This window comes from Myotis lucifugus, unplaced genomic scaffold (genome assembly GCF_000147115.1).
Source record: "Myotis lucifugus unplaced genomic scaffold, Myoluc2.0 scaffold_21, whole genome shotgun sequence".
NCBI lineage: Eukaryota > Metazoa > Chordata > Mammalia > Chiroptera > Vespertilionidae > Myotis > Myotis lucifugus.
In genome coordinates, this window is record NW_005871069.1 from 10,464,567 (window position 1) to 10,483,779 (window position 19,213).

Genomic DNA, 19,213 nt, shown 5'->3' on the forward strand with positions numbered 1-19,213 from the left:
AACTCTGCTGGTGGCATTATGATTTTTTCTGGAAAATGGGTTAAGTCAAGTTCTTTGAACGTTTTTCTACCCTGAACACCCATATGAATTAAGTCCTTGCACTTAGAAGATTCTATAAGACTAACTGAAGAATAATGTTGCAAACAGCAACATTTTATCCTCTGATTGAAAGAGGCTGTCCAAAATATACAAAAATAAATTTGCGTTAACTTTTTCAAACTTCTAAAAACTCCTTAGGACAGGAGGCAAACAAAATGCCTCCAGATCTCCAGCATTTACTGGCCCACAAGCTTCTGGATTCCTCACGATTCTGCCAAGGCCTCAACTGGGGTCTAATAAACTGGGCATTGAACACCCCATCACCTTCAGTTACTAAAGGCTATTGCAATTGTCCCGTTTTACAGATGAAATTGAGGTATGGCTTGGTCTGAGAGAGAGAAAGAGAGAGAGAGAGAGAGAGAGAGAGAGAGAGAGAGAAGGATTTTCTCATTATCTTTAAAGAAAATATTAAAGTAACTAAAAAATGATCTAGTTCAAAAAACGGTGTTTCCTTTAGGGCCAAATCGTTTGATCTCATCTTTGAGACCAAGAAGCAAGACAAGTATTTTACTGTAAATTAAAACACCTCCCCGCACCCCCATTCCCGAGGGCGTCAGTCACAGTGGTCTCAGCATTCCAAGCTGAGATGGGGAGAGCATCTGCTGGAGTATATAAATCCGGAGTCCCTATCCATTGGTGGAGGAAAGCCTGGAGAAGACACCGCCTGTACAGTCCCTGGAAGACGTGTTCTTTGATCCCGGGGTCAAAAAGATTTATTACTTCCTCGGTGAGGGAGAAACCTCAGGCCAGCAGAACCCGAGAGCCGCGAGTAGAAAGCCTGAGGGCGGCGCTCTGCGGCCTAGCATTTCCGCGCGGGTGCGTCCTGGGTTTCCGGAGGGGTCGGGCGGTTCCGACCCCTAAAGAAGAGCAGAGTGGGCGGTCGCTGGGGGATTTCTACTTTACCAGAAAGCAAAAATGTGCAGATGAGCCCGGCAGCTGCACGCAGAATCCAAATTACCCAGAGCCCGGGCGCCCCAGCGCTGCGAACCTCGCGTCCGCGGCCGGAGCTCTGCGCACGCGTGGTTGAGGCCTCCCCCGGGTGATGGCCACCAGAGCAGCCCCGCAGTAAATCCTGGCCCACATCTCCAGACCTCAGAGCGGTGCGGCGGCGCTGAGAGGGGGCGGGCGCAGGACCCGCGGCGGAGGGCAGCGCAGCGAAGGGGAGGAGCCGCAGCGATAGACGGCGGCGCGCACCAACCCGGCGCCGCCTGGCCGGTGCCGCGCCGAGGCTGGCCGGGGCGTGTTGCAGGCGCTCCGAGTAGGGGCATCTGATAGCTGCATCTTCCCTTTCGCGCGGCGGCGACGGCAGCGGTGCGGGTTTCCTCTGCCCCGATACCTCGTGGGCCTGAAGCGGCTAGTGCCAGGATCGGGGCGGGCAAGGGAAAGCTGCGGCCCGCGCTTTTTAGCCGAGAGCTCTGTGTATAGGATCCTTCCGGGCCAGTCGGAAACTGAGGAGCGGCGGGGGCCGACTATGCCCGCCAGAGCATCCTCTACGTAATGGAAGAAGCCGCCGCTGCTGCAGGGTCGCGGTGCGCCCCATCCACTGCCGCCAGAGAGATGGGTACAGTCGGGGCGCGGAGGCCAAGAGCGTGAGAGGCGGAGCCGCTTTGCCCGGAGCTGGGTCTCGTTTAAGCCTCCTCCCCTCAACCTCCCTCAGTGGGCATCGGAGCCCGGAAGGAAGCTGCTGTCCGGGCGCCCTGGGCTCAGCGGAGCGCGGAGCAGAGCTCCTGGCCTGGTGAAAGTTTCCCTTCCCCAGTCGCAGGGCGCCCGCTTCCCGGAAACTGCCCAAGGCTTGGGCTTCCGAATGCCGTGGCACCCCCTGAGGCACGGAGACCCCCAGCGTAAGACAGCGCGTGAGAAATCGAGGAACGAATAACAACAGCAGGACAGACCTCCGAGCCGCGATCCCAGGCCGCTCCTGGTCGCGCCCGCGGCTCCAGGTGAGCTGGGGAGCCAGGCAGACTGGAGGATGGGTGGTACTTAGGCGGAGGCGGCAGCTGGGAGTAGGATTGAGGCGCACCAGTTTACTCCGCTTACCCTCGCAGGTCTTTCTGGGAGCCGCTGCCATGGGAGAGCCAGTCCTGGGCGCCGAGGACCAGCCGCCGCTGCTGCCGCCGCGCCCGCCTAGGAGCCGCGGCCCCAGTTCTCGCGCACGAAGCCGGCTCGCTGCGTCCCCCGCTCGGGCTGCAGGGCTGCCTCCGCCACTCCGTGGACCCCGAGTGAGCCTGTGATGAGCCGCAGCCCGCTGGGAGCCTTGTCCCCCGGCGCGCCTCCCCGATTGCTCCCGGCCGCGCCTGCCGCAGCACGCGCCTTGCTCCCACTGAGGTCCCGGCGCCCGGGCCGCCACTGGCCTGCGTCGCCCCTCGGAATGAAGGTGTTCCGTAGGAAGGCGCTAGTGCTGTGCGCAGGCTATGCGCTGCTGCTTGTGCTCACCATGCTCAACCTCCTGGACTACAAGTGGCACAAGGAGCCGCTACAGCAGTGCAGTCCCGACGGGCCGCTAGGTGCTGCGGCAGGGGTGGCTGGGGACGGCTGGGGGCGCCCGAGGCCTCTTCCAGCTGTGTCGCGTCGCGCACACACCCGCTTGGACCCCCGCACCCCGTACCGCTCCCCCGCGGCCCCTGTCCTAGGGGCTGCGCCGGCAGCGGAGGCGGGGGCCGTGGCCCCTTCCGGCAATAGCACTCGCAGCTCCAGGGGCGGTGAGATCAAACGGCAGTTGGTGTACGTGTTCACCACATGGCGCTCGGGCTCGTCCTTCTTCGGGGAGCTCTTTAACCAGAATCCCGAGGTATTCTTCCTATACGAGCCAGTGTGGCACGTGTGGCAAAAACTGTACCCGGGGGACGCCGTGTCTCTGCAAGGGGCAGCGCGGGACATGCTGAGCGCTCTCTATCGCTGTGACCTCTCAGTCTTCCAGCTGTACAGCCCCGCTGGCAGCGGGGGGCGCAACCTCACCACACTGGGCATTTTTGGCGCTGCCACCAATAAGGTCGTGTGCTCTTCGCCGCTCTGCCCTGCCTATCGCAAAGAGGTCGTGGGGCTGGTGGACGATCGTGTGTGCAAGAAGTGTCCACCCCAACGCTTGGCACTCTTCGAAGAAGAGTGCCGCAAGTACCACACGCTGGTCATCAAGGGCGTGCGTGTCTTCGATGTGGCTGTGTTGGCGCCGCTACTTCGCGACCCGGCCTTGGACCTCAAGGTCATCCACTTGGTGCGTGATCCTCGTGCTGTGGCCAGCTCACGCATCCGCTCGCGCCACGGTCTCATCCGTGAGAGCCTGCAGGTGGTACGCAGCCGGGACCCGAGAGCCCATCGCATGCCATTCCTGGAGGCTGCTGGCCACAAGCTGGGTGCCAAGAAGGAGGGTGTGGGTGGCCCAGCAGACTACCATGCACTTGGCGCTATGGAGGTCATCTGCAACAGCATGGCCAAGACACTGCAGACAGCCCTGCAGCCCCCTGACTGGCTACAAGGCCACTACCTAGTGGTGCGGTACGAGGACCTGGTGGGAGACCCCGTCAAGACCCTACGGAGGGTGTACGACTTTGTGGGACTACTGGTGAGCCCTGAAATGGAGCAATTTGCCTTGAACATGACCAGTGGTTCGGGCTCCTCCTCCAAGCCTTTTGTAGTGTCTGCCCGTAACGCCACCCAGGCAGCCAACGCATGGCGGACTGCCCTCACCTTTCAGCAGATAAAACAAGTGGAGGAATTTTGCTATCAGCCCATGGCTGTGCTGGGCTATCAGAGGGTGAATAGCCCCGAGGAAGTCAAAGACCTCAGCAAAACCCTGCTCCAAAAGCCCCGGCTCTGAGGGTTTCTTGGGAGGCCTGACTGGAGGTGGGAGACACCCACAGGAAGACTGTTGAGGTGGGAGAGAACCCACCCACAGGGGACTGTGGTGTGTTTAAACAGAAACAGTCCAGACCCAAGCCGAGGAAGCCCACATATTCTACTATAGATGTATAATATAAAAAACCACACAGACACTTGCTGTCAGTGTTCCCAGTCTTGCATTTCAAGAACAGTCACAATACACACACATCTCAGAAAAGGCGAGACTTGAAAGTTCTGACCAGCTGCCTTCCTGTCCTCTCCCTGCCTTTTCTCCCTTTCCCTTTCCCCCAGGTCTTACCCTCTCTCCTACCTGCCCTGCATTTTGAAGTGGGATACTGATTAAATCAAGATCCAGTAACCCAAATCTTGTTTACAAAGTTTTTGTGGTATCTGTGAACATGTAGTAGTGTAATTTGGATGTGGGGTGAGGGAATAAAAAAAGGGGAAGTGGCCCAGGAGCAGAAAGCCCCATTGGGAATAATAAACCAAGGAGGCATTCATTTAAAGTAGACTTCTCTGTAAAAGCAAAGGTTATATGTGAGTATTAATAAAGAAGAAAATAAATAATACTAATTTTTATACTTGCCTCCATTACTTTGGATTTACCTGTGTTGATCTGTAGCTTCAGACAGAATCTGCTTCCCATTCCTGAACTCCCATTTCCAGTCTGTTTCCTAGAGAACAGTTAAGATGGGTGGGAGCAGCTTCTTGCTCCCTGGGAGTTGTTTTCTTACATGTAAATTGTAGTCTGTCAGGTGCCAAGGAATGGGGAAACATCTTCAAATTCAAAACCAAGCCAGGAGCGCAGAAAGAATAAAGCATTCGATGTTAATTAATGAGTTAAGACTGGGGAATTCTGAAGCAGAGAATAATGTTTCAGTCCTGAGTTTAGTCCAGAAAAAAGATTAAAAAGAAAAGAAAAGTATGTAATTAAAAAGTATTTCTGATTATTAGAACACAGACCTCATATGTTAGTGTGATCATATTGTGACAATGGTAGCAACTTCTTGGGTTAGAAAAGTAAGAGAAGTATATGTGTATGGCATGTCTTTCTGCTTCTGACACATTATGTGAAGGCATATGAAAAGGAAGTTTCACCTGAGAAGTGTAAGGGCACTCACAGGCTTTTCCTTGCTTTTGATCCAAATTAGTACAAAAGAGAATGTGAATTTATAATTGTTTATTTGGGATGCCTCTGGGGCATGCTGCTTTTCTTTATCATAGTTCCTAAAAGTAAAAGTGCAGAGAAACTATAACATGTGCCGACAGTATAAGGTTGCAGCTGAAAGCTTCTTTTAGATATGAAAATAAACTATGAGCTAGTTAGTGTGTTGGATTTTGAGATTTGGTGTTTTCCACAGAGGAACCCATTGCAATTTTCCTCAGTGGCGTTGCTGCTGCACTGAGCCCATTGTGTGGGAGCATTTTGCAGAATGTCATATTACAATGCTACCAAACCTAAAAAGAAACGAGACAGTGTAATTACATATTACATTAAATGGGATACAAGTTCAATATAATTATGAGATCTCTGCAGGCCAACTTGTATGGGTTAAATGCTGAGGATTTTATTTTAAGGAAAGAATATTAAAAAATATGTACATGGGAAATATTTTGACATAGGATGATTCTTAAGTATAATTTTCATTATGTGAAATCTATACTGTTAAGAATTCCAAGGTAAATAAGCACAGAGGTTTAAACAAGATGTATTTAGCAGTGGATTTTATAACGAATTCTAGAATGGCTTATTTTTAATTTACTAAAATAGTTTATAATATTGTGTTTCTTAAGCCCTATTACAGCTATAACATAGTTCATGTTTTCAATGATAGCTTCATGGTAGTGCCTATGCTGAATTATCTTCAGCAGCAGAATATTTGTAATAGCTTTAATTTAAGAATACTTTAAAATTAAATGAACAAAATAAATATTAATGTTGGGTGAGTATAGATGAAACAGATTTGTGAGGAAATTAAGACAGCATAATTAAGAAGCAATTACTCAGAATAAAATAACCATTTAAAAAGAAATTTCATGTGGCATTCAGCTCTTCTCACTTAATCACAGTAAATTCATGCTTAGTTTCTCAGTGAAGGATTTTTAAGCAGTTGAATTCATTCTTTTCTCAGTATATTGAAGCACTTCGATTGCATTATAGTGGAATTACAATGTTCTGGGACCTTGATTTAACAATATATTAGATGCTGCATAGAGCCCTTGCAGCCTGCTGAGTATTTGTGGCCTCTGCTCAGATGAAATTTTAAGCTAAACACCAACAATTCTCCCTTGCTGTGTTCAAATCAGGTTTTCAGCTGTGATTCTCTTGTAGCAGCTGTATTCTCTCCACTCCCACTCTTGGGCTCTGTAATTTGAAAAGATGAATTGTTGCTCCTGGATATTTGTACCTAGCTGCATTCTAGGAAAGTGAGACAGGTGCAGTTTCCCCTAACAACCCAGATAGCCCTATCAGTGACATTCAGCTCCCACAGGCTGGAGAAGGAGAGCAGTGTTTTTTGGCGTTAATAAGCTCTGTCAAGCCCTTGGTGCAAGCAGACCTGTGCCTCAACAAATTACAACAGAGCCTGTGGCCATTTCTGAGGCAGCAAAATGTGAAAGAGGTTCACATTTCCCATCTTGGCAATATATCCATCAGCAGGAGGAAATATTTTTCAGAGCAGGTTATCAGAGTGATATTTATTATTTATTTATTTATTTATTTATTTATTTATTTATTTATTTAAAATTCTTTATTGTTTAAAGTATTACACATGTCTCCTTTTCCCCCCATTGACCTCTCCCCGGCCGGCTGCAGCTCAAAGGATAGCATGCCTGACTTACCCCTTTGACTTTGGAATGCTTTTATCAATGAGATAGTCCTATTTATAAAGTGAAGTACCCATTGCATTTAGTCAACAATATGCGTTTGGAACAAGGCAGCAGCACAGGCTGGAGCTTGAGTTTCAGGGAGCTCAGAGGCCCTCAAAGGCCTCATTCAGACTGACCCTGGGTACCTGGCAGGCAGGGACTGGGGCAAATCCTGTTTCCTTCAGTGTCTATCACAGTATGAGTGCTTGATGAATATTTATTATGTAAGTGAATGGAATATGTAACTATCAAGTTTTGAAAGTCCTCAGAAGGGAAAGAGGAAGAATGTGTTACTTTTTTGGAGAGAGTGCTAAGCAATTCACCAAAGATTGCTGAAGGAAGTGGGCCTTAGGTTCTGTTTAGATGCGGGGCGTGGGCAATAAAAACATCTTTAAGATTTCCAGAATGCCGAAACCGGTTTGGCTCAGTGGATAGAGCGTCGGCCTGCGGACTGAGGGGTCCCAGGTTCGATTCCGGTCAAGGGCATGTACCTGGGTTGCTGGCACATCCCCAGTGGGGGATGTGCAGGAGGCGGCTGATCGATGTTTCTCTCTCATCGATGTTTCTAGCTCTCTTTCTCTCTCCCTTCCTCTCTGTGAAAAATCAATAAAACATATTTAAAAAAAAAAAAGATTTCCAGAATGAGCTTGCATAGACCAATATTTCTCACTGATGAATTTGAAACAAAAATTCAGAATTTCTGAATGTGGAGAGGTAAGTTTCCAAATGAGAAATTTGATTTATACTCTTTGTTTTCCCAAGAGCAAGTTAAAGTTAGGGATCATATACCTGCAAAATAAAGGCTGCCCTAGTGCCTAAGGGAGGGCTAGAAAGTTGTTTATTATTGCAGAAATCATGTGGCATATATTTATTGTTTTTAGTGCTGTGAATGTGCAGTTTAAAGGACTGTGAGGGGGATTTCACCCAGGCATAGGAGTAGCTACTTTCAAGAATTTGTGCTAATGTGGATGCTGAATGAGACCATGGCTGCCTGTTTCCATGAATCCCTGCCCAGCCCTGGCCTGTTCTGGTCAGGATTTCTGTTGTACACACTACAGTGTGGCTGGATTATGCTGTCAGTTTGAAATTAATGTGAATTTGAGGGAGGCCATAAATTAATATTCTCTGATTCTAAGCAATGAAATAAAGATCACATTTGAAACTCAGTCTCTAAAGATGACTTCGGAAAGACCAGGAGAGAAATAAAAAGGTGTGTGTTCTTCATAGTCATGAATAAGGATGAGGCATACCTCACCACTCCCCAACTTTCTTCCCTCTCTGTGATCTCTGTACCTGTGCATACAATGGAGTGTCTGAATGGTCTTTAGGTCTGAAGGAGAGAATATGTTCATGCCAGCTGATGGGCATGTGGAGAGGGACACTTGATCTCTGGCCTCCAGAGAGCGAGTGGCCAATGATTCTTTCCAACCGTATAACAGTTCTGTGTCAGGACCTACTGTGAACAGGTAGAAAATGAAGTGTGTGATGAGATGTCCCCAGGTAAATGCACAGTTTACAGAGCACTTTTGTCACTCACCTTGAGGAGGGCCCTTTCAAATCTGTCATGGCTGAGAACGTAATTTCACAGTCTCCCTCCTTTCTGGGCACCCCAGCTGCTACTTCAGCAGTTCAGGTAGAGCCACTTAGCCGCTTGCCTACGGGCTCTGGTACAAGTGTTTAATAATTGAAATTACAGGGCTTGACTTTTATTACATCTGATACAATTCCACACACCCTTAATGAAGCAATGCTAAGGAAATTGTTAAATGCTGAATAACATCAAGTTTGCAGAACAGGAAGTTTTATGAACCAGTGTTTGGGGATGGTACTGTTTATAAACTTGAAGGAGGCTTGAAGGGGCAGGAGCCTGTCTGTACGCTTCTCAGGATGTAACAGGTGGCCAAGGCCAAAGCTTAACTTTTGGTTGAACCAGTTGTTTGTAATCAGAGGGCAAAGTGTTTTTGGATTGCTTGAATTTTCGGCTCGTGACAGTCACCCGCCAAAGGAATAAATGTGAAATTGATCACTATAACCAAAAGCTACTCAGAACCATTCAGTAATGGTTCCAATTCCAGGTGCAGAGACAGGGCTTGATGGAAATTCAACTTGAAGCAGTTAGTCCTTAGACAGGACCAACTATGTAATTTTTTGGGCTCAGTGCAAAATGAAAATGTGGAACCCCTTAATAAAAATTATCAAACATTTTAATTCAGCAAACAGCAAGGACGTGAGGCCCTTCTGAGTGTGAAGCCCACAAACTGCGTCCAGATGCAGATTTTGAAAAGCCTGACCACAGAGTAAATAATTGAAATTACAGAGAGAATAAATAAGAGTGGCCTTATACGCTCCTGGAAAGTAGGTGTAAAGTTATGAGTTATTGTGTGTAACTATAATTACAGAAAAGATCCTAGCAAGACAAGTGCACTTTGTATGAGGGAATTCAGTGAGTGCACACAGGACGAAGTCCCTGGTGATTGCAGCAAATGATGGACAATGTCCTCTGAGTCATGAATGGGTCTTGATCCTTTTCAGATCCCAGACAGTCTATGCTTTTGTGGAATCCATCTCAGAACAGGTCAGACATCTTCCGTGGGGATGACCTACTTGTCCTCAGTGTGTGGATGCTGGCAATGCCTGCTGATGATAATGTTCCCTCCCTTTGGGAACTACTGTGAGACTCTATTTGCATTGTGTATAATATACAGAGAAAGTCTGTATATGGAAAAGCAAAATGCAAGTCACAATAAACTGAAAGAATAAAGGTGCAAGATGTGCTTAAGCCAACTGCCATGCCTCCTCAGTGTGCTAAGTGGGGTCAGCTAAATTGACTTTTATTATAGATGTGATATGCTCCACTTTCCTCTGGGTAACAGTTCTTCATCTTCTCTACACCTCTTCTGTCTCCCATTTCTTCTCTACTTTGTGAAAGGATCCTGGATCTTTTTGAAGCTTTTATTTATCAGCCCTGCTCCAAGACACAGACTTTCTACTCCCTACTCCCCTTGCTGCCTCATCCATAAGTATCCTGGTGGTAGTGACTGCAGACTAGGATTCTTTGTAGCCGAATTTTTCTCCAGGCAGGAAAGGACAGGCCTTATTGTGTGTGTATCTTCCCAGCACTGGGCCACACCTCGTTTGTAGGTCTTTATGAAGTGAATGCTAAATAAAAGATATAATCCAAGAAGGCAGAGCAGACAGGATTGAGGGGCAGACACTTTGTCAAAGAGTCTGTAGAGCTAGTTTGCAACAGTCTATGATGTCCTGAACTTCATGTGTGAGGCAGACAAGCTAAAAAGAAGGCAAATTTCTATGGATGAAAAGAATACCAAGTAATGCCTGTGGAAGGCCTCAAATGTGGTCTTTTAATGTTTGAAACAGAGAAATAATTAGAGTCCCCCCCAAAGGAAGGTAACAACCAAATTACAGTTAAACAGAAATGATACAATTTTTTAAAGGGCCCAGTAGAGAAATATATTACTGCAGCACAGGCTGAGGCTGTGTACTGGTTTTTGCCATGTGGAGCTCACTGCCAAGGTGATCTTCTTTTAGGAAAAACTTTGGAAACAATTGGGAGGTCTAAAGATTACATTTCCATTTTCATATGTCCCAATTACTCTGGTAAACTATATTCTCTCTAGTTCTGGTTCCTGGGAGGAATTAAAATATCTGATGCTCAATATCTTTAGATGAAAAAAGGTATATTATGTTATTTCTTTTTCTTTCTGAAATAACGGCATTCAGATTTATGGTTTTTAGGCCTGTTATTTAACCAGACATGAGTTCTGAGTGCACTTTACTTAGGATCACTCTTTGCTGTACATGTTCTTCCATTTATATTTCTGCATTTCCCAAGTTACTTCTCGATGTATTGTGCCCTTTGTAACTTTCTATCACCATTTTAATTCATTTTCAAATGCCCTGAGTAGTGATACTCATGATGGTGATGGTAATAATCATGCCATCATTTACCCTTTGTTTGACATTCATTATGTGCCAGTCACTGTGCAAAGCACTTTATGGGCATGATTTTATTTCATTCTCGTAACAATCCTATAGAATCAGTATTATTATTGCCTCTATTTTATAGAAAGGAAATATAGATTTAGATGGGTAATTTTCCTAATTACCACAGTTAGTAGTAATTTTCCCAAGGTCAAACAGCTAGTAAGTGAGGAAGCCTATTTCTTTTTCCTTTGAACACAAGAGGTCACATGGTTTCCACTTAAGGGATATCAACAAAATAGCAAATCCTCCCCCGCTGCCCCTGCCAAATGCTTTCTGAGAAATGCATCCTGGATGCATTATGCTTTCAGCCAGGTGGTTTCAGTACCTTTAGAGAAACATTTAAAATTGTTTTCACATATGTACATAGTTTTATTTCATTATTGAATTTATTGGAATGACATTGGTAAATACAATTACATAGGTTTCAGGAGTACAATTCTATAATGCCTCATCTGTATATTGTGTTGTGTGTTCACCATCCCCAAGTCCCCTTCCATCAACATTTATCCCCTATATACCCTCTTCTACCTCCCCCGACCCCCTTCTTTCTGGTAATCATCATACTGTTGTCTGAGGTTTTTTTTGTTTTTGTTTGTTTTTCCCCATAATCCCTTCACTAATTTCACCCAGCCTCGCAACTCCCTCCCCTCTGACAACTGTCAATCTGTTCTCTGTAAGTCTGTTTCTATTTTGGTTGTTAGTTTATTTTGTTCATAAGATTACACATATAAGTGAAATCATATGTTACTTGTCTTTCTCTGACTGGCTTATTTCACTTAACACCTCCAGGTCTATCCATGCTGTCACAAAGGGTAAGAACTCCGACTTTTATACAGCTGATGGGCACTTGGCTGCTTCCAAATCTTGGCTATAGTGAACATAGGGGTGCATATGTTCTTGTGAATTGGTGTTTCTGGTTTCTTTGGATATACTAGTATTGCCAGAAGTGGAATCATTGGGTCAAAGGCAGTTCCATTTTTAATTTTTTGAGGAAACTCCATATTGTTTTCAATAGTGGCTGCACCAGTCTGCATTCCCCCAAATAGTGCCCAAGGGTTCCCTTTTTTCTATATCCTTGACAGTACTCTTTGTTGATTTTTTGATGATAGCCATTCTGACAAGTGTGAGGTGGTATCTCATTGTGGTTTTAATTTGCATCTCTCTGATGATTAATGACATTGAGCATCTTTTCATACATCTGTTGGCCATCTGTATGTTCTCTTTGGAGAAGTGTATATTCAGGTCTTTTGCCCATATTCAATTGGATTGTTTGTTTTTCTGGTGTTGAGTTTTATAAGTTTTTTATAAATCTTGGATATTAACCCCTTATCAGATGTATCATTGGTGAATATGTTTTCCTATTCAGTGGGTTGTCTTTTCATTTTGTTGATGGTTTCCTTTGCTGTGCAAAAACTTTTTAGTTCGACATAGTCCCATTAGTTTATTTTTTTCCTTTGTTTCCCTTGCCTGAGGAGCTATATCAGAAAAAATATTGTTAAGAAATGTCTGAGATTTTGCTACGTATATTTTCTTCTAAGATTTTTATGATTTTGAGTTTTACATTTAAGTCTTTTATCCATTTTGAGTTTCATTTTGTATATGGTGGTCTAGTTTCATTTTTTTTTTTGCCTGTAGCTATCTACTCTTCCCAACACCATATGTTAAATAGACTGCCTTTACCACATTGTATGTTTTTGCCTTTCAATTATTAATTGAGCATATAGGTGTGGGTTTATTTCTGGGCTCTTTATTTTGTTCCATTAATCTATATGTCTGCTTTTATGCCATACCATGATGTTTTGATTACTATGCCCTTGTAGTATAGTTGATATCAGGTAGCTGATATCAACAAAGAACTTTGCCGTACCATGCTGTTTTGATTACTATGGCCTTATAGTATAGTTGATCTTAGGTAGCTGATATCAACAAAGAACTTTGTTCTTTCTCAAGATTGCTAAGGCTATTTGAGGTCTTTGTGGCTCCATATAAATTTTTGTAATATTTGTTTTAGTTCTGTGAAATATGCCATTGGTATCTTGATAGGAATTGTGTTGACTCTATAGATTGCTTTCTAAAGATTCTAATTTTTTCTATCCCTGAACATAACTTCTTTGTACCTTCTTCAATTTCTTTCCTCAGTGTCTTATAATTTTCTAAGTGCAAGTATTTTACATCCTTGGTTAAATATATTCCTAGATATTTTTAAAAATATAGATTTTTTTTTATTGATTTCAGAGAGGAAGAGAGAGAGAGAGAGAGAGAGAGAGAGAGAGAGAGAGAGAGAGACATCAATGATGAGAGAGAATCACTGATTGGCTGTCTCCTGCACACCCCACACTGGAGATCGAGCCTGCAACCTGGACATGTGCCCCGACCAGGAATCAAACCGTGACCTCCTGGTTCATAGGTTGACACTCAACCACTGAGCCATGCTGGCTGGGCTTGCTAGGTATTTTTTTTATGCAATTGTAAATGGGATTGTTTTCTTCATTTCTCTTTCTCATAGTTCATTATTGATACATAAAAATGTAACAGATTTCTGGATATTTACTTTGTATCCTGCTACTTTACTAAATTCATTTATCAGTTATGGTAATCTTTAGGGATTTCTATATGCAGTATTATGTCATCTGCAAATAATGACAGTTTTACTTCTTTTTTTAAAATTTGGATGCCATTATTTCTTCCTCTTGTCTGATCACTGTGGCTAGAACCTCCAGTAATCCACTGAATAAGAGTGGCAAAAACAGGCATCCCTGTCTTGTTCTTGATATTTAAAAAAAAATCATTATTGTTGAGAGTATTTTCCCCCTATAGCCCCTTCCACCCAGTTTCTGCCCCACCCCAGGCCTTTACCACCCTATTGTATGTGTCTATAGGTAATGCATATGATAGATATAAGATCATTGGCTAATATCTTCTCATCTCCCATTCCCCCCTTTCCCTCTAAGATTTATCAGTCTGTTTCATGTTTCCATGCCTCTGGTTTTATTTTATTCATCAGTTTATTTTGTTCATTAGATTTCTTGTTTGTTTATTTTAATTTTTAGATTCAATTGTTGATAGCTATGTATTTATTGCCATATTATTGTTCCTATTTCTCCTCCATCTCCTCCTCCTCCTCCTCCTTTTCCTCCACTTCTTCAAGAATACTGGTCAACATTTCATGTAATACTGGTTTGGTGGCAATGAACTCCTTTAGCTTTTCCTTGTCTCTGAAGGTCTTTTTCTGACCTTCAATTCTAAATGATAACTTTGCTGGATAGAGTAATCTTGGTTGTAGGTCCTTGCTACTCATCACTTTAAATATTTGTTGCCACTCCCTCTGGCCTGCAAAGTTTCTGTTGAAAAATCATCTCACAGTTGTATGGGTGCTCCCTTGTAGGTAACTGTGCTTTTAAGATTCTCTCTTTGTCTTTAACCTTTGGAATTTTAATTATGATGTGTCTTGGTGTGGGCCTCTTTGGGTTCCTCTTGATTGGGACTCTCTGTGCTTCCTGGACTTGTAAGTCTATTTCTTTCACCAGGTAGGGGAAGTTTTCTGTCATTATTTCTTCAAATAGGTTTTCAATATCTTGCTCTCTCTCTTCTCCTTCTAGCACTCCCCTAATGTGAATGTTGGTACACTTGAAGTTGTCCCAGAGGCTCCTTACACTATTTTCATATTTTTGGATTATTTTTTCTTTTTGCTCTTCTGAGTGGTTGTTTTTGCTTCCTCATATTCCATATCATTAATTTTATTCTTGGAATCCTCTACTCTACTGTTAAATCCCTGTAAATTATTCTTTATTTCAGTTAATGTAAGCTTAATTTCTGACTGGTTCTTTTTTATGCCTTTGAAATTCTCACTAAGATCCTTGAAAGTCTCATTAAATCCTGTGAAACTCTCATTAAGATCCCTGAGCTGCCTTGTAATGGTTGTTTTGAAATCTGTATCTAGTAGTTTGCTTGCTTCCATTTTATTCAGTTCTTTTTTTGGAGATTTCTTCTATTCTTCCATTTGTGACATCTTTCTTTGTCTCTGCATTTTGGCTATTTCCCTGTGTTTGTATTAGGTAGAGCTGCTATGTCTCCTGGAGTTGGTAGAGTGGCCTTGTGTAGTAGGTGTCCTGTAGGGCCCAATGGCTGAGCCTCTCCAGTCACTTGAGCTGGGCACTTCAGGTGTGTCCCTGTGTGGGCTGTGTGCAGTGTTATTGTAGTTGAGCCTTGATTGCTGTTGGTATCACTGGGAGGAATTGACTTCCAGGCCGATTGGCTTGTGAGGACCAGCTGTGACTACAGTGCAAGAGTTGCTGTGCAGGAGACACCCCTATGGAGCAGGACTTGCTTCAGAGGGGCTTTGATGCTCAATGTTGCTGCCCCTTGAGTGTGTTGTTTGTGGATGTGTAAGGTTGTTATCTGAAGCTGCCAACAGGTGCACTGGCTCTGGGGCCTCCTGGGAGGTGTAAAGTCAGTCACTGCCTGGGGCCACTCAGCAGGAGCTACAGAGTGATGTGCAGATGGCTGCTACTTGTACTGGGCTTGGAAGTGCCCAGGTGAGGCCAAGTTCTGAAGCAAGGCAGGCTGGTGCTAGTGCCGGGTCTTGGGCCTCTTATTTATAGGTATGGGGCATGCTGATGCCCACTGCTGCTTGTGTGAGAGATTTTAGGAAAGTCTGAAGCTTGATCCAGGACAAGCCATGCATATGGAAAAGCTGCTGCAAATAGCTTAGGTGGGGCTGCAAATTGGATGGGGCAGGGTCTCCGGGAATCACCAGGGCAGAGCAAACAGTGTGAGCCATGCTGAAGGAAACTCAGAAATGGCTGCCATTCAGCTCTGTGATAAGGGAGGTCCCCTGTGAGCACCCCTGTCTGGGAGAAAGCCACCCCTGAGTTCCTGCCCCTATGCCAGATGATCCAATTCCCAAAGCTGCCACTCCAGTGCTGGAGTCCAAAGGAAGAAAGTCCAGGTAAGCTTATGTGCCAGCCCTTTAAGAGGAACTGCCTGGGCCTCCAGCAGCCTCTGAGTCACTCAGCCACAATCCCCACTAGTTTTTATAGCCCGAAGTTACAGGGAATTTTCTTCCCACCTCTGGAATCCTGGGATAGGGTTTTGATGTGGGGCTGGGACACCTAGCTCCTCAAGGGAGGCCTCCACAGCAGAGATACCCCTCCTGATTAAAAAAAACTCTTCACGTGGATGTCAGACCAGCCCATTCTGTGCCTTTGCTCCTCTTATTCTGATGTGCTTTCTTCTTTACTTCTCTAGTTATAGGACTTCCATTCAGCCAGATTTCAGGTGGTTCTGAATGATGGTTGTTTTGTATTTTAGTTGTAATTTCAATGTGGTTGTGGGAGGTGGAGAGTATTGGTGTTTACCTACGCTGCCATCTTGGTTCTCTAAATTTCATCTTGTTCTTGATCTTAAAGGAAACAACTTGTAGATTTTGCCCATTGAGTCTGATGTTGGCTGTGGGTTTTTCATATATGGCCTTTATGACATTGAGGTATGCTCTCTGTATTCCCACTTTGTTGAGAATTTTTATCACAGATGTTTGCTGGATTTTATCAAATGCTTTTACTGCATATATTGGTGTGATCATGTGGTTTTTATCCTCAATTTTTAATGTGGTATTTCACATTTATTGATTTGTGGATTTTGTACTAGCCTTGCATCCCTGGAATAAATCCCACTTGGTCATGGTGCATGATTGTTTTAATATATTGATGGATCTGGTTTGCTAATATTTTGTTGAGAATTTTAGCATCTGTGTTCATCAGGAACATTGGCCTATCATTTTCTTTCTTTGTAGTGTCTTTATCTGGTTTTGGAATTAGGATAATGCTGGTCTCATAAGACGAGCTTGGGAGTCTTTTCTCCTCTTGAATTTTTTGGAATAGTTTGAGAATAGGTGTTAGTTCTTTGAATGTTTGGTAAAATTCACTTGTGGAGCCATCTTGTCCAGGACTTTTGTTTGCTGGGACATTTTTTTATTACTATTTTAATTTCAGTAGTTGTAATCTGTATATTCAGATATTCTGTTTTTTCTTTATTCAGTTTTGGAAGATTGTATGTTTCTAGGAATTTATCCCCTTTGCCTATATTGCTCAATTTGTTGGCACATAGTGGTTCATAATATTTTTTTATAATCCTTTGTATTTCTTTGGTGTCAGTTGTTACTTCTACTCTTTCATTTCTGATTTTATTTATTTGGGTCCTCTGTCATTTTTTTTGACAAATCTGATTAAAGGTTTGTCAATCATGTTTTTCTTTCCCAAGAACCAGCTCTTAATTTCATTGATGTTTTGTAGTGATGTTTTAGACTTTATTTTGTTTATTTCTGCTCTGATGTTTATTATTTTCTTTCTTCTACTCACTTTGGGCTTTGTTGTTGTTGTTTGGTTCCTTTAGGTGTAGGGTTAGATTGTTTATTTGAGCTTTTTCTTGTTTCTTGAAGTAGGCCTGCAACGCTGTGAATTTCCCACTTAGGATTGCTATTGCTGTGTCCCATAGGTTTTGTGTTGTTGTGTTCTCATTTTCATTTGTTTCAAGGTCAATTTAGATTTCTTCCTTAATATTATTGTTTGCCTATTCATTGTTTAGTAACATGTTATTTAGCCTATATATTTTTGCATGTTTTTTAGTTTTTTCTTGTGATTGATTTCTATTATACCACTAGAGAATATGCTTGATATGAAATCAATCTTCTTAAATTTATTCACACTTGTTTTGTGTTCTAACATGTGGCCTATTCTAGAAAATGTTCCATGTGCACTTGAAACAAATGTATATTCTTCTGCTTTGTGGTGAAAGCCCTGAAAATATCAGTTAAATACATCTAATTTAGTGTGTTATTTATGGCACTCTTTCTTTATCGATATTGTGTCTGAAAGATCTATACATTGATGCTAAAGGGGTGTTAAAATCCCCTACCATGACTATATTACTGTTGATCTGTTCCTTTATGTCCATCAAGATTTGATTTATACATTTGGGTGCTTCAGTGTTGGGTGTATATATGTTTACAAGAGTTATATCCTCTTGTTGGATCGATCCCTTTGTAATTATGTAGTTTCTTTCTTTGTCTCTTATTATGGTCTATTTTGTCAGATATAAGTATTGATACTCCAGATTTTTTTTCATTTATACTTACATGAAATATCTTTTTATATCCTTTTACTTTTAGTCTGTGTGTATCTTTCAATCTGAGATGGGTCTCTTGTAGACAGCATATATATGGGTCCTATTTTCTTATCCTTCAGCTACCCTGTGTCTTTTGATTGGAGCATTTAAGCTCTTTACATTTAAAGTGATTATTGATAGGTATGTATTTTTTGCCATTTTATTCTTTTAACTATGTTTCTCTGTTTTTCTTCTCCTCTTCCTTATTTTTCTCCCTTCTCCTCCTCCTCCTCCTCCTTCTCCTCCTCCTCTTTCTTCTTCTCCTCTTCTTGCTCCTTCTTCTTCTTCTTGGGTCCTTAACATTTTTGTTTTTTTGGTGGTAACAAACTCCTTTAGCTTCTTCTTGTCTGGGAAGCTCTTTATTTCTCCTTTAATTTTAAATGATAGCCTTGCTGGGTAAAGTATTCTTGGTAAAGGTCATTGCTTTTTATCACTTTGAATATTTCATGCCAATCATTTCTGCATTGAAATGTTTCTGTTGAGAGATCAGTTGTCAGTCTTATGAGAGCTCTCTTGTAGGCAACTGTATTCCTCTTGCTGCTTTTAAGATTATCTCTTTGTCTTTAACCTTTGCCATTTTAATTATGATGTGTCTCTGTGGGCTTCTTTGGGTTCATCATATTTGGGACTCTCTGCACTTCCTGGACTTCTGTGTCTTTTTCCTTTGCCAGGTTAGGGAAGTTTTCAGTCATTATTTCTTCAAATAGGTTCTTGCTACCTTGCTCTCTTTTTTTCCTTCTGGTACCCTTAATGATGTGGATGTTGTTATGCTTGATGTTGTCCCAAAGATCCCTTAAACTTTCCTCATTAATTTTTTTTCTTTTGCTTCTCTTATTGGGTGTTTTTTCCTACCTTGTCTTTTAAATCACGGACTCCATCCTCTGGTACTATTTATTCCTTCCAGTGTATACTTCATTTCAGCTAATGTATTCTTCATTTTTGACTGGTCATTTTTTATCATTCCTAAGTTCTTTTTCATGCTGTTGAGAATCCTTATAACCATTGCTTTGAACTCTATATCTGTTAAAATGCTTGCCTTCATTTCATTAACTCTTTTTTTTTCTGGAGATTTCTTCTGTTCGTTTACTTGGGGCATGTTTCTTGGTCTCCATTTTGGCTGCCTCTTTATGTTTGTTTTATGTATTAGATAGATCTGGTATGACTCCCAGTTTTTGTGGGGTAAGCTTATAAAGTAGGTGTCCAGTGGATTTCAGTGGGTCAGTCTCCTTAACCACCTGATCTG

General features: G+C 43.1%; 1 protein-coding gene across 1 annotated transcript; it reads left to right on the forward strand.

Moving 5' to 3' along the window:
- The first annotated feature begins 1,279 nt into the window (after positions 1 to 1,279).
- CHST2 (carbohydrate sulfotransferase 2) lies at positions 1,280 to 4,515 on the forward strand. The gene is made up of 2 exons (XM_006085780.3): positions 1,280 to 2,039; positions 2,145 to 4,515. The coding sequence occupies exon 2, from the start codon at positions 2,330 to 2,332 to the stop codon at positions 3,911 to 3,913; it is 1,584 nt and encodes a 527-aa protein (XP_006085842.1). The 5' UTR covers positions 1,280 to 2,039; positions 2,145 to 2,329; the 3' UTR covers positions 3,914 to 4,515.
- The last annotated feature ends 14,698 nt before the right edge of the window (positions 4,516 to 19,213 follow it).

Bases quoted from the DNA above. Each gene is read 5' to 3' on its own strand.
- CHST2 (XM_006085780.3), top strand. From the start codon at position 2,330: ATGAGCCGCAGCCCGCTGGGAGCCTTGTCCCCCGGCGCGCCTCCCCGA.